Genomic DNA, 20,954 nt, shown 5'->3' with positions numbered 1-20,954 from the left:
GTTGACAATCCTGTATAAAAATTGTGTTGTCAATGTCAATATGTCAAAGTCAAACTGACAAAGCAGTTTGTTTATTAGTTTTGCAATCTTACATTGCATTTGATTGGACAATTTTGATAAAATTTTGACGTATCAATTTAATTTATCGAACGACTATAGAAGTGTACGTGTACTATGTTATTTTATCGTGTCTTTCTGTAAAATTATTACTCACGTTCTATAGTAAGAACGAGGTTTTCTTTTGTCTTGATATTATTCGGAAATATCTACAACTTTAGTATTATTAAGCTCTAGCGTAAATTCTGCATAAGTTAAATTAAAATAGTTCTTTAACTCCGACTAGCACTTGTTTGTTTTCATCTACTCTCGTTAGGATGTGCGGTTCCGATAAGAAATTGGGTGAAATACGTGCCCTCATCCTTGTTGGTGGTTATGGAACTCGATTGAGACCGTTAACTTTAAGTAGGCCTAAACCTTTAGTAGAGTTTGCAAACAAACCCATTCTACTACATCAGATAGAAGCACTTGTCGACGCTGGCGTAACACAGGTAAGAACTCAGAAAGTACGAATTTATATTGAATGTTCAGTGAGTCACCATCACACTTGTGTCTGTACTAGACATTATTATTATTTATATGGTTATATTGATTATTATATACTGTTGTAAATGTTTCTGTAGTGAAGTATAGGAAGTAACTCCTAGGTTGAAGAAGAATTATATAGAAGAGTTATAATAATAATATCTTAATACACATAGCAAGTATCAATGAGTATTTTAGCATTTATGGTTTATATTATATTTTTCTAAATAGGTTCTAAATAAATTCTAATATAAATTAGGAAACAACATTAAATATCTTTTACATTGGAATAAAAATGTTTAATATTCCATCTAAAGAAAGTTGTAAACAAGATAGCTATTCTTAAAATTTATCTATGAACTTATATTAGCATGAAATTTGAGATCCAAATGTATATTAATGATCTAAATTAATTAATAGTCTACCTCCTATAGTTTTATCTATAATATTTAAAAATCACATTCTTATGTCCTTTATTACTATTCTTGCTAATAGTTTTCTGTTCTGACCTATCTGCTTTACATATGTATTATTGAAACTTTCAGGTGATTTTAGCGGTTTCTTATAGAGCAGAGGATATGGAAAAGGAGTTGACTGAAGAAGTATCAAAACTTGGAGTATCATTAACATTTTCTCATGAGACTGAACCATTAGGCACTGCAGGTCCTTTGGCATTAGCACGGGAACTGCTCAGTACTAGTCCTGAACCATTTTTTGTATTGAATTCTGATGTTATTTGTGAGTTTCCATTTAAAGAACTTGCAAGGTATCACAGGAGTCATGGTAAGGTATGTATAAGAACTAAACTATAATGTTATATTAGGTTCTTTGTGTGGAGAGTGACTAAAAATATCAGGTATCAATAGTTTGTATCCTTATCTGTAAAGATATTTGATTTAGTACTGTCCTAGTTTATATTAAAAGATAGACATTATTTGAACAATTTTATTCAAGTACTTCTGTGAATGAACAGTTAAATATAACATTTATAAAGACTACTATATCACTAAGAAAGACTAGGTATTGAAATACAATGATATGTTTAAATTTTTGTTATTATCATTGCAAGCATTATATATATTTATAATTTTTAATTACTAATTATGCATTTTATTATAGGAAGGTACAATAGTAGTCACAAAGGTGGAAGAGCCATCAAAGTATGGTGTAGTTGTATATAAAGAGGATGGACAAATTGAAAGCTTTATTGAGAAACCACAAGAATTCATTTCAAACAAAATTAATGCAGGTAAAGCAATATTATATTTTCATACACCAAACTACAATAATAAAATAAGAAGGTCTAAGAAATATATAGAATTCATAATATAATTTATTTTGTTGTGTACAAATCAGTCCATATATACCCTAGATCTTCCTGGGGTCTTTTATTTGCTACTCTAGTTAGCCTTAATTCCGATTGGATTACAAGTTTTTTGGAATGTAAATTGTAAGTGTGGAGTACATTAAGAAACTTCTTATTAGTTGTATTTTGTCAGTAAGTTTTTTTAATGTATATATTAAAATTTTCATAGAACATTCTATGAAGCCATGCTAAATATTACGGGTATGATTTGTGGGTATACTGAGCCATCATATACAGCTATATAATCCTTGTTCAGGTAAAGTCGACTAAATGATGACATCCCATTGTATTAGCGCAATGGTTTCGTTACCCTGTTTTGGCAACAGACCTCTTTATAACATATTTTTAAATTGTTTCATGTTTTTTATATACAATATTTGACTTTTATATTTTTATTTTGTGTGAAATATAGTCTCTACAGAAAAGGATTCGTTATTTATTTATTTTACAATAAAGAAATAATTCTGCCGTTGTCAGTCCTGCCTCTTTGGAACTGCACAATAATAGCAACACAGCATAGGCAACACAATTACTATACTAACCTCCATTTGATAAAGTTATTTTTTGTTTCAGGAATGTATATATTGAATCCCTCTGTTTTAAATAGGATAGAACTTCGTCCAACTTCAATAGAAAAAGAAGTATTTCCTTTTATGGCTAAGGATGGCCAGTTACATGCTCTAGAGTTACAAGGATTTTGGATGGATGTGGGACAACCTAAAGACTTCTTAACAGGTAAAGGTGTAATTATAGTATCAGATAATATTTTACTGTGTATGTACCAAACAGCTAATGCTATAGGTACGAGTATAATATGAACTGTTTTTTATGTAATTAGAGTGGTAAACAAGGTGACGGCCCACCTGATAGTAGGTGATGGCCCACCTGATCATGTGACACTCGTGATACGTCATGCCTCATGTCCTGTAATTTCATAGCCTTATCAATTCACACAATGCTATCTAGTCCAAAGCTAAGCAGAGCTTGTGTTATGAATACTAGACAACTAATATAAATACTTAGATACATTTCTTTTGAAAAAACATTCACAGAAAATACCCAGATCCATACAAACAATATTGATCTATGTATATATATTTATACCAATACATAATTTTTTTTAGTTGCAGTTATATACTGTACAATATTGCTTGTAACTGCAACTATTGTATATAATAATAATAATGACTTTCGATAAATGATACAATACCATCTAGTCCCAAGCTAACCAGAGCTTGTATTATAGGTACTAAATAATTTATACTTGCATGAGTATACACTATTTAGTACACATGTTGTTACAAATGTTTGTACCGTACGAGGAATCGAACTCGTGACCATCGGAAGTAACGCTGTGTGCTAAACCGCTACACCATGTTGTTATGTAAAGTAAGTAAGAATATAATGGTAAGTGTGGGTCCATTTACCTTTATGTTCTATGAACATTTTATCCTACTTCCTACACCCGTTTTATCGTAAAACTATAACACACGAGTTTTACCTTCATCACGATTTTACAGGTTTATTATATGTAATAAAGGAAAGGACGTAATAAAGATATTACTCATATTAATAGTAGGTGTAGTGCAATCTATGCTCTTTTTGCAGCTAAATGGCATAGTCTTATGTTTACAGCTATTTATTTACAGTAATAAGTATAATTGTAGAGAATGGAAATGCATTGAGTTCAAAACTGGCTGTTAAATATAATAATAAAATTTATACATTAATCACAATATTTAGTAGTTTTCAAAATAATGACATAAGGTTTACCTGACAATTCACACAGCCCCATATAGTCCCAAGCTAAGCAAAGCATGTGTTATAGGTACTAGACAACTGATAGAAATACTTAAATATGTTTTGTTGTAAATACAAGTATAATACATATAAATAATACTCGGACAGAAACAAAGAATCATACTTGGATAGAAACAAACAATCATACTCATGAATACTTGCACCAATACATGTATGCACAATATGTTATAAAGTTAATAATAAACATGACATTTTATTTCAGGAATGTGTCTATATCTAACTAGTTTGAGACAGAAAAATTCAAGTCAACTCTATGAAGGTTCTGGAGTAGTAGGCAATGTATTGATTGACCCCACAGCTACTATTGGCAAAGGATGTCGTATAGGCCCCAATGTTACTATTGGACCTGGTGTCATAATTGAAGATGGTAAGTTTATTAAAAAGTTCCAATATGTATTTTTTTACATAGCAAACAAGCTTCTACAGCAAATTGTTAGACGGCTGAAATAGGTGAGACAGAACACAATGCTCAAAAACAATACAGCATGAAGATGACTTTATACAAATTGACCTTGGTCTCCCTGTAACTTCTATTCTAGTCTATCATGTCTATTTCATGGACTACACAAGAAATTAAAGGACTAGAATATGTAATAAAATTAAGGTACTAACTGAATATTGGATATATTTATACTTTATATATTATGGAAAGGAATGTAACTTCATTATTAGTTAGTACATAGACTACTATTCCACCTGGATAGCTTCTGGAATAGAGCCAGTACTCTCTACTTAATGGAAACAGAGAGCTGTGCGTTATCATGGATTGAACTATATATCAGGGTGAAGAGCATTGTTACTAATTGTGAGGTTGCCTTCCATGCAGTTTTCCCTGGAAACCATCGTGATAAATTCGTCATGATGGTCTAACAGCATTAGACCGGACATAAACATCTTATCATCTTACACCGTACATCTTACAGCGTAAACAGAAATCGTTGGCGGGTAAACCATTCCATTGTCATCTATGAAAAAAAGGAGCAAATTTTTATCAATAAATAATGTTTAATTAAGAATCAGTTACATGCACAACTCCGATATGATTGTCAATTCGGAACCCGGATAGTTCTATTAGTGCTCTAATGAATGACTACATTGCAACTAACTAAATGTTAAAATAATTCAACTTGTCCATTGATTAATTTACATATAATTTTTGTTCCTTTATAGGTGCATGTATAAAAAGAAGTACAATCCTTCGCGGAGCTTGTGTCAGACAGCACGCTTGGCTAGACGGTTGTATAGTAGGATGGCGATCTGTCGTTGGGCGCTGGGTGCGCATGGAAAACTGTACGGTCCTTGGTGAAGATGTTATAGTTAAAGACGAGATCTACGTTAATGGAGGCCAGGTACTACCACATAAGTCTATTCAGTTGTCAGTACCTGAGCCACAAATTATAATGTAAAGACTGGTTTTGTGAAGAGAAATATACAAGTTGTATCTATTGTACAGCTATGGTGACAAAATATTGTATTTTTTGTCATTTACATAGGAATCATAATATTTTGATTAATTTATCTATTTAGGAAGCTCTAAATGCAATTTTTGTGTTCACACTGGATTTGAATTTAAAACATTAATATGATCCTATTTATATGATAGCAGAAAATACCCTAGTGTATAAAGTAGTTAATTATGTAAGTGCAATAAAAATTAAGTTCATAGATGTATATACATTTTTTGGATGGGCACTAATAGATTCGAGTACGGTTTTTATCCACATTATGATCAGCAAGTACTGCCTAAGATTGGATATAAATACTATAAGTCAACTCTGTTATTTTTACAAATGCCTAAAGCACCCAAAAATTAAAGATAATATAATATTGCATAATGTATTTAACATTTTTTTGTTCAAATTTTTCGTTAAAAAGATAAGCTCAAAATCTAGTTTGATGCTCAATGTATCTATAATATTTGCAGAAGACACAAGTTTTTAAATAGTTTAATATCCACAATAATATAAAAACTTACTTCTAATTTTATATAAGAATTGTAAATAATATGTAACACAATTCTAAACATTATTTAAGTTAGTATTAACTTGTTAAGTAAGGCTTTTTTATATACACAGATTTGTTAAAAAAAATTAAATGTAATATTTATTAAGTTAAATTTCCTGCTGTGCAAGTGTTATTACTAGAACAGAAAAAAGTACTGGTTAATAATGTAAATTTAATACAACAACAATTGTTGTATTAAATGCCAGTGACAACATTATAAGAAATATAGATATGTGTAATATAATTTAAAAAAATTTAGAGTTTTAGTTGCCATTACATTTGTTGAACCGTTTCGTATATGATAATTAACCCTCAGGCTATTCATGACCTACATTAAATGGCGACAATTATATATGTTAAGAAGCATAAAGCTTTGGATATTGGTTTTAGCAAATAAATACAAAAAATACTTTGATAACAAATAGTCCAGTAGTCATTCTAAGTTAAGTACAATTACACTGTTGCACACTAGGATATTAATGTTCTGTGAATACATGCCAGTAATTTATTTTATTTTTACCTAAGATTTATACAGATTTATATTCGATAGAATGTAATATACTTATTAAAGAAATAAAACGTAAATTTTTATTTTGACAATCTGCTACCCCATAATAAATGAAACTACCATAACAATTGACAATAAAGAAATAATTAATGAATGACGCAAGGAAAGTATACTGTAAACTATCAATAGAGATATGTTAAACGAAATAGATATTTTGCAAAATTCAGATGGAAAATATCAAATTTAAAGTTTATTTATAGAAACTACATAAAATTGAAGACAACACAGGTTTTATTTTATTGGATGATAATAGAATTGTTCACCCGCCTACGCTAACGGTTTACGCTAGCAGAGCAACAGTGAAAACTGAACATAAGGTTTGTTAGCCCATCGTGGCAATTTCACCAGATTAACCTGATATGGTACATTGCTAGAAATGGTATCACCAGTCCACATTACTAACAATCTCCTTCCCCTAGACGGGTTTATAAATATATATAATCTTGTATCTAGTTATATATTATCTTAGAACATGATCGATGAATAGTCTTATTATTGTTTTTATTAGTTATGAACATTAGTATGATCTTACTTAATAGTACATTACCATTTATAGATGAGGTAAGATCTGATACATTTAGTAATATGTCAATACTTATCTCAACCGTAATTGATTAAAAAATAAAATGCACCGACATAATGTTGGCTGTATGATCTGGAATCCTTTGCCTGCCTATATAGTCAATATGAAAAAACAACAACTGTTGACAAGTTAGCCTCTGTGGGCTATCTATGTTTAAAAATAAAAATTTTGCGCCAAAAATTCATTACTATTTTGTCATTTCTATCTTCCCTATTTTTTATATTAATAAATCCTATTTAAAGCAATACTTATTATTCGGTATCTGTGAGGCGAATATAATCAAATTATGTCGAAACGAAATAGTGTAGGGAGTGGAAATACGCTCTTTAATTATTTCTCTAAAACTCCACCGGCTAGTAAAAAGATCAAGTCTGTCGAATCGGAATCCAGCCCAAAACTAGACACATCTATAAATAATTCTGGAGGTTCTAAAAAAGAAAGTAAGTATTTTTTTGTTACAACTCACATTTATATATTAAAAAAATAATATAATATTTTAATTTATGAGAACTACAACATGTTTACAATGCAGACTACACTGGATAGAACCAGACTGAATGCATTAGTTTTTTAAATAATATCCTAAAAATTTAAGGAAAATATTGAGAATAAAAATTATTCTGAATTTTTTTTTTATAAATTTGTAAGTTATCAATTCGTCTGTAATGGTACTCACTGATTAAGCCTATAAAGATATGTGTAACATTCAGACAGGTTTTAGATGCTCAAACACTAGAGCCTATATATTGTTACCCTTTAATAAACTGCTTGTTTATTCCCATATACTCTTGTAAGAGAAATTGCTATTTTTCAGAAAAGAAGCGTGAGAGACAGCCTACAGTGTCACCTGAAGTACAGAAACAAAAAATATATGACAGTGATGATGAGATCCCTGTGGGTCCAAAGAAACGAAAGCGGATCCGTCTAAATCCTATGGATTCAGATGATTCTGATACTGAAAATAAAGGTGCTCATAAAATAATATCACTAACATTCTCTGCTTTTTAAATACTGTAAGATATACATAGCCATTTTCATGAGCCAATCTATTTAATATAGCTGATATTAGAATGGTGCACCCACCTGCTCCAACGGTTTACACTGGCAAGACACCAGTGGAGGATGATAAGATGAGCATAAGGTCAGATCAGTTAGCCAATCATGGTAAATTCATGATATTATATATCACAATGTTTTCCAGGGAGAACCATATGGAGTTCAACCTGACATGATACAATGACATTCCGAGATATTAAATTCTATGAATACTTTCAGTCATTATGTCAGTATTATTTTGAAACTTTTAGGGAATACAACACTAATACAATAAAAAAAAAGGTGTGTAAGGTGGAAGTAGATTCTCCCACTGCTAAGTTGGATTAAAAATGTATATTGTAAAATGTTATATTACAGTATTGTAACACTTCACAAGAACTCATCAACATTTGACTATGCCCTTAGTATCCCATCTGAGATAACAGTTGTGTTGCTTTCAGAAGACAACAGAATAAGTGCACCAATTGAGAAGACACCATTAGAGAAAAAATTACATGACAGTTTCAAGTACACGCCAAATGAGTCTCCAAAGGCCAGTACTGTGAAGAAAAGCTTTAGTAATGGGTAAGTAAATATTTGAATATTCGTCCGTCTCCTTGTTCCCCAAAATGTTATGGTGTAATGCACACTATGCAGATAAATGAAGAAAATTAACATTCCATATTCCCTCTTGAAGATAGAGGTACACTGCCAAGATAGTGAAGGATGATAGGCTGAAGTCAGGTCAGTTAGCCCATTGCGGTTGCAGATGTCCCAGCGCACCTTCCCTTCTGCGGAGAATGACTGAGCTCCATAAGGGAGCCTGCACAGGTGGGGTCCGCCCACTGCTAGAGTGGGCGCACCACCATTGGATTCGCAGTAAACTGTACAGCAATCCCATGACTTCAGTATATTGCATTGAAGAGGGAATCTTAGAGTTTTAAGTGAGTAGCAGTCTACAGTACCTGCCTGCCTCCTCCAGGGTGGATGGTCTCCAAGAAAAAATTTCTCTAAGTAAAGTTTCTGCCCCTGTGGCATTCTAACTGGTAGGATATGCTGCTATCACAGTGCTACTAGTAACCATTGCTAATGACCACTGGATGGTGGTGGGTTCACCAACATAAATATTTTTTTACCATACAAAGTGAGTGCTTACAGGACCACACCAATAAAATCGTCAGAACCACAAGAGAAATTCGAAGTACCCGATGGCGACAATTGGGTCCACTGTAAATTGGATTGGCTTAAACCAGAAAAGATTCGTGATGCAGAGAAACGAAAACCAGATCACCCTGACTATGATCCTAGCACTCTGTATGTGCCACCGGATTTTTATAAAACTCAGACACCTGTAAGTTTATCATAACTATTTAATGATAGGACATATAATATTTATTATTAGTACTCAGATGTTTATCAAATTTAAAAAATTTTTGATGACTTTGTGCCTATTAATCTTAGAAATGTCTTTAGTAACTGGTGCAGTTTTCAATAATATATTATGGTAAGCCTCATTTAAAATGTAAGTAGTTTATAAACAATAAATCTATACATTTACGAAGTCGCTGGCTCAGCTAGTTTCTTAATAAACTTATCTAGCTTTAGCATATACCAAATGCAACAAATTAACATTCATAATAAAATAAAATTTGAGAAAACGTTGCACTGCTGCCTACTTATGCCTATTTATTTTTAATAATAATTATTTTTGTTTTAGGCGCATCGCCAGTGGTGGGAAATTAAGTCGTCACATTATGACTGTGTGTTGTTCTTTAAAGTCGGAAAATTCTATGAGCTCTATCACATGGACGCTACAGTTGGAGTCAGTGAACTTGGGTTCTCATATATGAAGGTAATATATACCTATTATTAGTAACAATCTTAAAACATCGTTTTTATTATGAATGATCATGGAATATATTATAAAGACAAGTTTGCGTGCTTTTTTACAAATGGTATATACCTACCTAGTCGGTAATTTTTTTTAATGATAATGGAATGATGGACTTGCCTGCGCTAACGGTTTACGCTAGCGGGGCATCAGTAGAGTATAATAAAATAAGCATGAAGTTAGGTCAGTTAGCCCATCTTGGCAAATTACAATTTACCACAAAGGCATCCAGGGGCAATAACATGTTAGTCCCATATAATAGTCACATATTAGTCCACATTATTAACAATCTCCTTTTCATCCATAAGACATGGTTCTTCCTACTTTGGCGCCTACCAGCTTGCTTTATAAGCTGTTGTGGTTGAAGGGTGAGATAAGGCAGAAATTATAGGATAAACGATGGAATAAGTCCACTGGAATGACGACGCATGGGAGCATTTACGGATGTCATATGATAATGTGATAACATAGGTGCCGCAACTGTAACCACTTACCATTAGGTGGGCGGTCAGTTTGTTTGCATTCTAATCACAAAAACAACATTTATTATATTTTAAAGGGTGAATTTGCACATTCCGGTTTCCCTGAGAGTGCATACGCGAGGATGGTGTCTACATTGGTGTCTAAAGGATATAAAGTGGCGCGCGTTGAACAAACAGAAACACCTGATATGATGCAAGAGAGGTGTAAACAAAGTATGTATAAATTTATTTTTAAACCAACTGTTACCCTCCTCTTTATTTGTTATTTTTTTAGATAAAAGGAAGCCTGTGTCTGTCCCCGTTATATAATCTTTATATTTAATTTCATTAAGATCCATTCAGTGGATATGAAAAGATAGACATATACAGTAAACAGACAAACACACTTTCGCATTTCGAATATTACTACTGATTTATTTTATAATTCTTAATAAGAAATCGGGCACCCGCCTGTGCTGACTGTATACGCTGGTGCGGCAGTATAAACTGATCTGTAGTTGGTTAATTAGCGCTGATTTCGCCACAATGTGTTCCAGGAGGACTGCGTTGAGGATCTCTTTCTACAAAATATAAAAAAACTAATAACACTTTGTAGTTACTAATGAAATAACCTTCGTTATATTAGCTGTACTTATCTCAAAAAAGATTAAAGTAGTCACTAAAAAAGGAGTATCTAAAGAATATAAAGATTTACAAAAATGATGATAGTCAAGCAGTCAGTAATAGCCATATTAATATTGTTTATAAATTGTATTTTCAGCGGGTAAAAACAGCAAATGGGATAAAGTGGTCCGTCGCGAGGTTTGCCAGGTGACAGTCCGCGGTACACAAGTCTGTGGACTACAGGACCCGGGGCCAGCCGAGTCCGGTGCCGCTTATATGTTGGCCATTGCTGAAGAGGTACGTTTGTAGTAATAATAACAATATCCCTGGACAATTCACACCAAGCTAAGCGGAGCTTGTGTTAGGGGTTCTAGACAGCCCGGAGGGAACCAACAGCCGCTTGCCATGAGTGCAACGACTGTAAACAGGACACGGCGCAACACACATTAGAGTAATGCTCGGCATTCGCCGAAGAGCGTCGCGTCCGGGTTGCAGTAATAGGAAATGACCTATCGTTGCCAGCAGTTATACGTGAGATGGTGAGTAATGAGAGCTCCTGGTCAGCCGTCGTCGCATACTGCGAGTCGGTAATGACCAAAAAGAAGGAGGCAGAGAGAGAGGACGTGAAATTGCTTCTTCCGCTGACCCAACACGTCGGAGACGAGCTAGACGGAGGAGGGATGTTGTTCCTCTCCCTCCGCAAGGGCCAGGGGCGGCGGCCGTTGGGTCGGCTGCTTCCCCGTTGACATCGCAGCCTTGAGAAGGTGCGCGCGTGTACCCGCGCTACTTCTTCTTAAGAAGTGAGTTGAGTGACCCGTCTACTGAGATGGGTCCCCGCCGTCGGAGCTGCGGAAGAATGCTCGCGCACACCCGGAGCTCCGGCAATAAGCAGTAGAGGTACACCTTGGGGTTTTAGCCGGTAGGAGACCGGCAGTACCTGCTCGTTACCTCTGGAGCGGGCGGGTCTCCATAAAAAAAAAAAGGGGGTTCTAGACAACTGATATACTTTGATTAATCTTTTTATAAAGACTTACATAATATATAATAATGTAAAGCGTTGTGCCCGCAGTGCTAAAAGGAATATAAATATAACTATGGCGACATTCTTGATTATAAATAAACATTGTAATATCGGAGAATGAAAGCCGCAACCATTGGGAGTTGACAGTGATAAAAATAATGTGAAATATTTAACTTCAGGAAAGTAACACCGGTAGTACATATGGCGTGTGTTTTGTGGACACATCCATCGGGTTGTTCCATCTCGGCCAGTTCAAAGACGATAAGCATTCTTCCAGGCTGCTTACTACGTTGGCGCACTATCCACCGGCATTGGTAAGTGATCATCATCACAATTTTGTATCATAATATTCTCTTATCAGTGTTACAACATTAGGCAACACACAAAATAAATGGTCTTTAAATAAATTTTAATTAAATTAAAATTTCACCTAATAATTTATAATTTCATTTAGCATAAAAATATTTATAGCTAAATGAAAATATTTTTTAATTTCACACTGATATTACTAATTAAGGTCTCATTTACGCAGATTGTGTATGACCGCAAAACTACAACGCCTCGCACTAGCAGACTCCTTAGTTCACACTGCCACAGTGCACGCAGGGAGCCCAAAGGACTCTGGCAACCAGAGAAGACTTTGAAGGTATTGGCTGAAAAGTATTACAGAACAAATGCGGATGGGGACTGGCCAGAAGGAATTAAACCATTTTTACATGAAGGTTAGTAATATTATATATCTTTTTAAATGATTATTCATAGCAATGCATAATATATCTTATATGTAATATAAAATTCTCGTGTCACAATGTTAGTTTCCATACTCCTCCGAAACGGCTTGGCCGATTTTTATGAAATTTTATATGTATATTATGTAGGTTTGAGAATCGGCTACTATCTATTTTTCATAACATTAAGAATTTTTGTTATAATGTGACATTAAAAATTACATACAACCCTAAATTTTCACCCTTCTATCACCAACCCGTATTGTTCAATAGTGATTTTAATTTAATTCCAATTAGCTAGTATTATGTGAAAATGTTTGACTCTTTAGTATACCGTAATTTTTAATAGACTTTGTGGGAATAGGAATTGAAGTCACATTAGTAAATTAGTAAAGGAATTACAATAGCACTAGTCCCGTTCATAGGAATTTCGTGATATATTCATATAACATTAATAATTTTTTTATTTATATGACAGGTGATACACTAGGACTCACTCCAGCATCAGACAGTTACTTGGCAATCAAAGCATTAGGAGGTTGCGTATTGTACCTAACGGAATGTCTACTAGATATACAAATATTAGGAATGTCCCAATTCATGTCCTATGTACCACCAGATGTACTAAATGAAACCTTATCGCAAGAAGATAAATTTGAAAATAAATGGGAAGGGGGTAACACTATGGTTCTTGATTCTATTACATTGAGAAATTTAAGAATTGTCCAAGATGCAGGTTGTTTATATGACAAACTAAACTTTTGTTCCACTCCAATGGGAAAAAGGTAAGAATACCAAATATTTTAAGGACTGTTTTCGTAAAAAAATAGTCTTAAATATTGTCATAATTAGTATGGGACCAGTATTACCATAAATCTTTCTCTCTCCCTTTCTTACTGTCTAAATGCGATAGAAAAATTCAGCCTGTCACGGCTCACGTCAAATTTCTTAATTAAACATGCAGTTATTGATAAAAAGTACCACTTACATCCACCCTCTCTACCACTCTAATACATGAAGAAGGAAGATTGCAGGACTTTTCAATCTTTCATGCATACTATTCCAAGCTTAATAAAATAATTAATGTTATTGCTTATTTTTGAGTCTAATAATAGTAAATGTTGCAGATGGCTATACCAGTGGGTGTGTGCACCCAGTAGCAACATAGAGGTCATAAAGGAGAGACAAGAAGCCGTGAAAGCATTATTTGAAGATCAGGAAATATGTCAGGACGCCAAAAATATTTTAACTACTTTGCCTGACTTAGAAAGACTTTTGGCCAAGTAAGTTAATATTCCATTCTTGTAAGTGATCATAATAAATATTCTATAAATTTTCCTTATCTGAAACGGTATTATGTAAAAAGTTATTTCCAATATATGTCGTATTTTCAGATATGAACACATTAAATCTGCTTTTTGGAATAAAATAATATAGCCATTCTCCTGATACAATCTATGTATCTTCACATTAAATTTTCTTAAGATCTATTCAGCCGTTTAATCGTGAAATGGTAATGTACAGACAGAAACACTTACACATCTGACTAATATTATAAACGCGGAGGTTTGTGCATGTGGATGGATTGATGGATGGATTGATTGTTACTGAGATGTTTGTTACTCTTTCACGCTCACAACTATTGAGTGGATTTTAATTAAACTTCACAATAATATAGCTTGCACAGACGAATAATACAGGATATAAATTTCACGCGGCTGATACCGCGGGCAAAGCAAGTGTAGAATATTAGTGTAGACAAATATATCAGAGAACAAGATGTGTGAATGAAAATTTGTGATCTATGATTGAGAAGAGAAGAAGAGGAATTTCTGATTATATTATCTTTCCAGAGTTCACGCCCTTGGAAACTTAAAAAAGTCAAAACTGCACCCCGATTCGCGTGCTATATTGTACGAGGAGAAAACATATTCTAAACGCAAAGTTCTCGATTTCATATCAATTCTGAATGGGTTCACGGCAGCGCTGAAACTAATTCAGTTATTCTCTAGTGTCGACTCTGTGTTGTTGAAGAGAATAACCCAATTCAGACCTGATGGGAAATTCCCTGACTACAGAGATACTTTAAAGTTTTTTAAGGTAATATAAAATGTAGTTTCTTTTTTTTATGTCGTAATTTTAGAAATAATTATGTTGTTGAATTGATTACCACAAAAAAAAAAAATAAACAAGTAATCAGCAAAAATAAGTATTACTAAAAGATTAAATGAGTTGGTTCTTAAAATACAAATGTAATATCAAATTGTATTTTGTAAGCAGTATTTATGGGAATAGTGAACAAATATTGCACATTTTAATTTTAACATCAATTTACACTTACTCTAGGTTAATAACAATGAGTATATACTCGGTAAAATTTTTTACTTGAACAGGAAGCATTCAACCAAACCGAAGCTGAGAAAGAAGGTCGTATAGTGCCGGGGGAAGGTGTCGATCAAGAATACGACAGTACTTTGAGGCTTATAAATGAAATAGGAGAAGAATTGGAAGATTATCTTAAAGACCAGGAAAAGTATTTCAAATGTAGGGTAAGTTGGTTTTTATGCTTATCTAACTGATAATAATCAAACATGTTAATCACAATAACAATCAGGCGAATCCACCACTGCCATCTAGCCCTTAAGTAAGCAGAGTTTGTACTAGGAACACTAAACATACAATACAAACAGATTTGTTTATAAATATTGTGATGTTTACTCAAAATACTTCTACAACTATAATCTTCGTATAAGTTTGATTTGAATTTTTATTAAATTTAATCTAATTTTAATATAAAAATCGATAAAATGTATTACTGAGAATGATGATGTTAAACACAACCTATGACGAATGTATTTAGCCTATTTTAAATCGGATATATGTCTTTCTAACTAAATTCTCATTTTGATGCAGTAGTTCAGGAGTTTATTTAACAAAATCATCTCTCTCATTATAATATTATTATACATCTTCTTGAAAAGAAATTTTACAAATTTATATATTTTAGTTAACATATGTGGGCACTGATAAGAAGAGGTATCAAATTGAGGTACCACAGAGTGCTGCTTCTAAAGCCGGTCCGGATTATCAGTTAGAAGGAGCACGTAAAGGTTTTAAGAGATTCTCTACTGAAGAAACAAAGGTGAGATAAAATAAAAATGGAAGATAATAAAAATGTTTCGGTTGAAGTCCCGAATTCTCAACTGAAATATCGATCTGAATGTTTCCGAAGGTATGTGATTATCCATAACTTGCGTCACAAAATTTCAGAGATTCGTCCCCCCTTTATGTCACAGCTGGTCATATATACATAGATTTCATGAATATTTATATGATCTTTTTGACTCCAAACCACTGTTTTTCGACCCTCCTCAGCGTGTGACGTAATTCATAAATAACCCCTAACCCCCCTGACGTAATTAATAACTTTAATCAGCAACCCCGGTGATTAAAGGTACGATTTATAAAGTGCCAGGCGTAAAGGTAGCAATGAAATGATTAGATTATCTTTTTGTAAGTTATATTATTTTTAGGATTTCCTAGCTCGTATGATAGCAGCTGAAGAACAAAAGACTAATGTGCTAAAGGATTTGAGCCGTCGTATATTTGAGAAATTCTCGTCACATTACGACAAGTGGGAGGCTGCGGTGCAGTGCTTGGCCACGCTGGATATTTTGTTGGCTTTTACGGAGTTTGCCCGCCAACAAACCGGCGATGTGTGCTTACCTCAAATTACTTTTGACAGCAATAAGAAGGTACGTACGTACGTCTATATATTAGACGATGATTGCAGCAATTGTTAATGAATCTCACTTCAATAAATAAATGGAATTTGTTGCATGCTTAACTGTTTTTGCAAGACTGGCCATAAATAGGTTAACGAAAAATATATACAATGAAGTATCTATGTCTATCTCGCTCTAACCTAACACATTGCTAATTTTTTATTATATGACTAAACTCCTTTTGTTGTTGTTTTTTTCTTATTTGTCTCTGCCTTACAATATATAAAATATTAAAGCTGGATAAAGAGAGTTGCACTTTTAATCCCATAACTTGTCATTTTTAGCCATATATAAACATTGTGGAAGGACGTCACCCGTGCATACCGATCGTGAACGAGTTCATCCCCAACGACACGGAGCTGGGCGAGCAGGGTACACTGCTGCTGTTAACGGGACCCAACATGGGTGGCAAGTCCACACTAATGCGGCAGGTGGCGCTGCTGACCGTCCTCGCGCATTTGGTAAAGTGTTATTGTTCGCGCTGTTCTTCTTCTAGCCTTAAACTAGGAGATTCCTAGTATAGCCATATACTTAAAAAAAGCGGGTCGCTTGTTCGCATTGCGCAAGTTCGCATTAAGAAACATAAAAGCTAAATTGCAAATTAAATACTAAAAAACAAATAAATCAGTGTTGTGTTCCTGCCGAAACTACTCGGGTACGAAGATGGTCCTAGTTTAGTGACAAAGTCACTGCATTTTTTTTATTCCTAGTGCCTATTATTAAATATTAGAATAAAAAGTACAGCATTGTCCGAACAGTTATATTCATTTAATACATGCATTTGTGTTAATGAGTATGTTTGTTTGTATTAGTCTAGCTGTTAAGTATGTATTTATATCAGTTGTATAGCTATATTACAGATATATCACAGATTCTGTTTAGCTTGAGACTAGATGGGGCTGTGTGAATTGTCGTGAGATATTGTATTTTCTATTTCAGGGTAGTTACGTCCCAGCGCAGGATTGCAGTCTAAGCGTGGTGGATCGCATCTTCACCCGTCTGGGGGCCTCCGATGATATACTGTCAGGACAGTCCACTTTCCTCGTCGAGATGAACGAAACAGCAGCTATACTCAAACATGCTACTGTGCATTCACTGGTCTTATTAGACGAATTAGGTAGTTTTTATTGTAATTTTATTATACTTTGTCATAAAAATAAAGTACAATTGTATGTACTTAATATAATTATGTTTATACTTTTGTAATATGTATTTATGTAACATAATAGATGTACTTTAGAATTCATGCTAGATTTTGTAAACATGCAAATTTTATGTAATAAGAATCTGTCTCTGTAATATTAAATAAATAATTATTATAATAACTCAATGTTATTTTAACAATTTAACATGTACGCTTTTGGAATAGATTTTAGAGTTTTTGTCCGCAATTTCGAAATTGCGGACAAAAACTCTATAATCTATTCCAAAGGCGTACATGTTAAATTTCATGATGATTGATTAAGCCGTTAAGGAATAATATAACGAACTATTTATATTGTATGTTAAAATAACATTGAGTTATTATAATAATTATTTATTTAATATTACAGAGACAGATTCTTATTACATAAAATTTGCATGTTTACAAAGGTCGTATCTGGAAGAGATTCCATTAGTGATAACCTTTTGTACTTAGTTTTAACTTTGCTTAAGTCCTTACAATGTTACTGTAACAGTGTTATAAATTAATAGAATAAAATATCTAGTAAATAATATTTTTTTTTGTAAGGTCGGGGCACGTCAACTTATGACGGCGCGGCGATAGCGGCGGCTACTGCAGTAGAACTCGCACAACGCGGCTGTCGAGTAATCTTCTCGACACACTACCACGCACTGGTTAGGACGCTGCAGCACCAGCCGGCCGTTAAACTCGGACATATGGTCGGTATAAATTTTCTTACTCAATGGATTTATACAATTTAATTTAATTCCGCTACCATTAGCATGTGAGCGATCTCAAATACACAGTGCAGAGACAAGGACATCACTACTGGTAGCATTACGACCTTCTCTATTGATGACTAATTCCGACCATTACCGTGTCTATACTGATATCACCCATCAAACCACACGCCGTTTGGTCGCCGAAACGTCAATACTGGGCTTTACAAGCTATATTAGAACTATATACAGTGTCATCCTTCTGGGGTACTAATAGTAATATAGGCATTCAAAAAAATCTGATTAAAAGCAAGGATACTCATTACAATAATAATCCAGGACAATTTACACAGCGGGATATAGGCCCAAACTAAGCAGAGTTTGTTCTATGGCTGCTGAACATTTTTTTGGTATATATTATCTATAAATACATATGGAAAACACTCATAAATGTCTATTTCAAAATTCTGAACCATTTTTTTTTTCTGTGATATATCTTAAATTATTTATTGTGTAGGCGTGCATGGTCGAGACAGACGAAAACACTGCGGACAGCGAAGACAAAATCCCGGAAGAGACTATCACATTCCTCTATAAACTCAGCCCGGGAGCTTGCCCCAAATCTTATGGATTCAACGCTGCTCGCCTTGCCGGAATACCCAAGGAGATCACCAGACGGGCTCATGAAATATCTAAGAAACTGGAGAAGGAGGCCACTTGCGTACGTGCATTTAGAGATGTCATGAAATTAGAAGACCCAAATCATCTCAGGGAATTGCTGGCAGCATTGAACATATAAATATGTTTGTTCGTTATGATCGTGTCACATAATGCTTTATGGTATCTCATACATTCTTAAATTAAAAGTATACTCAGTTACCTTAGTCCTGCGGAATGGCGACGCGATGACGTTATGGCCACATACATGTCACCTGAATACACAGGTGATATAAAAAAAGTAAAAGCAACTTAAATAGTACTTCTATTTAACGACGATTGTCCGTATAACTTTTTTTAAATGTAACTGGAAGGGTAAACAAATAGACATGTCAGTATCAATATTAAAAAAAAATACTGAACCGCATTATGTTAAAATCGCGTTCATGCATTGCATTTCTTAAGGACTAATGGAACTTCATTTGTCTATTATCTTTTATATAAAGTGCTATTGGAACGCAGTACAGGTGAGACAAACATATCCACACAGATAATATTGTAAAGTCTGTCTCTGTCTCTCACACACATGTTTGTTATTGTTACTGTACAGCTGTTATTACATTGTTCACTTAATGTTAATGCATTTGATTTGTAAAATCTTTATGAATCTCTTGTTGATCTATATTTAGGTATATCAAGGATATAATGTTTAAAACATCCAATTCTTTGAAGAAGAAATGTTTTCTATTTGTGGTCATTTGTTAGTCATTCGTTAGGGCCTTGTTTGATTGTATGCATTATAGCCTACTCAGACGAGATTATCCGCACAGGATATTTAATACCGTGATAGCCATGAAATTATTTTACCAGGTGTTTTACGCAATTCTGTTCCATCTATAGTTTCTGAAAGTGAATTAAAAAAAATCTTAAACGAAAGAAAAGTACTCGGTGCTTCGTTTCTCGTCTGTGGAGGCCCTTAATATTATAATGTATTAGGTAGATATATAGTTACTTTGCGCGTTTCGTTACTGTTATTAATTACGAATAAAATACATCATTACCTTTTATTATTATATTCAGCCAGACTTATCTGTGATTTTTAGTTGATCAAGATTTAATGTACCCACCAATTTATTGATTTTATGAATACTTATTGAAATTATCTGTTTTTTTATTACCCAAAATGATCCTGTAGACGTATCAGAGTTGTGTCAGAAAGCAACATTGTTGCAAATCAAAGAGTGAGAGACGACAATTTCAATCTCAAATTCCTAGGGTTTGAAATAGAAAGGCAATCCTAATCTGTTATCTCCTAAAGATTTACCATAAGTTGATAGTTGTACTGTCAAATAGTTCATAAATAAACACCAACTTTCCATCTGTATCAAATGACAAGTGTAATTTCATGTGGCTCCGTAATCAACACCCTACAATCATATGTGCAAAAATCTTTGTCCAAACGTTGGTATGCAGATATTCACCACTAAAAATATTAAACAGGTTTCTTAAGTTACAAATAATGAAAACCTAAATATGAGCCAGATAAATTTTATTGAAATATTGCAACCATTTTAGTTCAAAAACAATGTTGCTATAAAAATCGTCAACTTATACATTTAATAAAATTGTAGCTATAATTATAATCATTAAAAAAACCAACATTGTTGCATTACAATTAAAAGTACTGTTCGATATCAAACAAATTATTTCTTATCAACAATTATTATAAAATTAATCCTTAACAATAAAATTAGGAATGTCGAATAAATACTATTCACTAAGTTCCTAAAGACATTAACTACTAATCAACTAAGTACATTTTTACAGGACTTAAATTAAATTTTGAACCTTCCGTAATAACCAATAAGATTTTTAAATATATATCAAATCAAAGAATTAATAAGAAATGCAGACCGTCTGCAGCTGAACCGAACTTCAAGAGAC

At 33.4% G+C, this 20,954-nt stretch overlaps 2 protein-coding genes across 3 annotated transcripts; both read left to right on the top strand.

Annotated features, from left to right (window-relative positions):
* The first annotated feature begins 119 nt into the window (after positions 1-119).
* LOC131846429 (mannose-1-phosphate guanyltransferase beta) lies at positions 120-5,955 on the top strand. Its single transcript, XM_059195720.1, has 6 exons — positions 120-548; positions 1,128-1,370; positions 1,702-1,831; positions 2,522-2,683; positions 3,972-4,136; positions 4,940-5,955. The coding sequence occupies exons 1-6, from the start codon at positions 375-377 to the stop codon at positions 5,173-5,175; spliced, it is 1,110 nt and encodes a 369-aa protein (XP_059051703.1). The 5' UTR covers positions 120-374; the 3' UTR covers positions 5,176-5,955.
* A 1,150-nt stretch (positions 5,956-7,105) lies between these two features.
* Positions 7,106-20,154, top strand: LOC131846383 (probable DNA mismatch repair protein Msh6). Of its 2 annotated transcripts, none has more exons than XM_059195659.1 (19): positions 7,106-7,364; positions 7,739-7,891; positions 8,424-8,544; positions 9,118-9,310; positions 9,677-9,811; positions 10,410-10,545; positions 11,093-11,232; positions 12,136-12,270; positions 12,489-12,678; positions 13,163-13,469; positions 13,812-13,967; positions 14,538-14,784; positions 15,078-15,233; positions 15,692-15,826; positions 16,218-16,439; positions 16,754-16,930; positions 17,409-17,586; positions 18,202-18,353; positions 18,871-20,154. In XM_059195659.1, exons 1-19 carry the CDS (start codon positions 7,211-7,213, stop codon positions 19,150-19,152), a joined length of 3,369 nt encoding a protein of 1,122 aa, XP_059051642.1. In that variant the 5' UTR covers positions 7,106-7,210; the 3' UTR covers positions 19,153-20,154. The 2 variants fall into 2 exon arrangements, with proteins under 2 accessions (XP_059051642.1, XP_059051641.1); XM_059195658.1 differs by having other exon boundaries at positions 8,421-8,544.
* The last annotated feature ends 800 nt before the right edge of the window (positions 20,155-20,954 follow it).

Source organism: Achroia grisella, unplaced genomic scaffold (assembly GCF_030625045.1).
Source record: "Achroia grisella isolate CSIRO2021 unplaced genomic scaffold, CSIRO_AGI_Agris_v1 utg511, whole genome shotgun sequence".
In the NCBI taxonomy this organism is placed as follows: domain Eukaryota; kingdom Metazoa; phylum Arthropoda; class Insecta; order Lepidoptera; family Pyralidae; genus Achroia; species Achroia grisella.
This window is presented reverse-complemented; position numbering and strand designations above follow the sequence as displayed.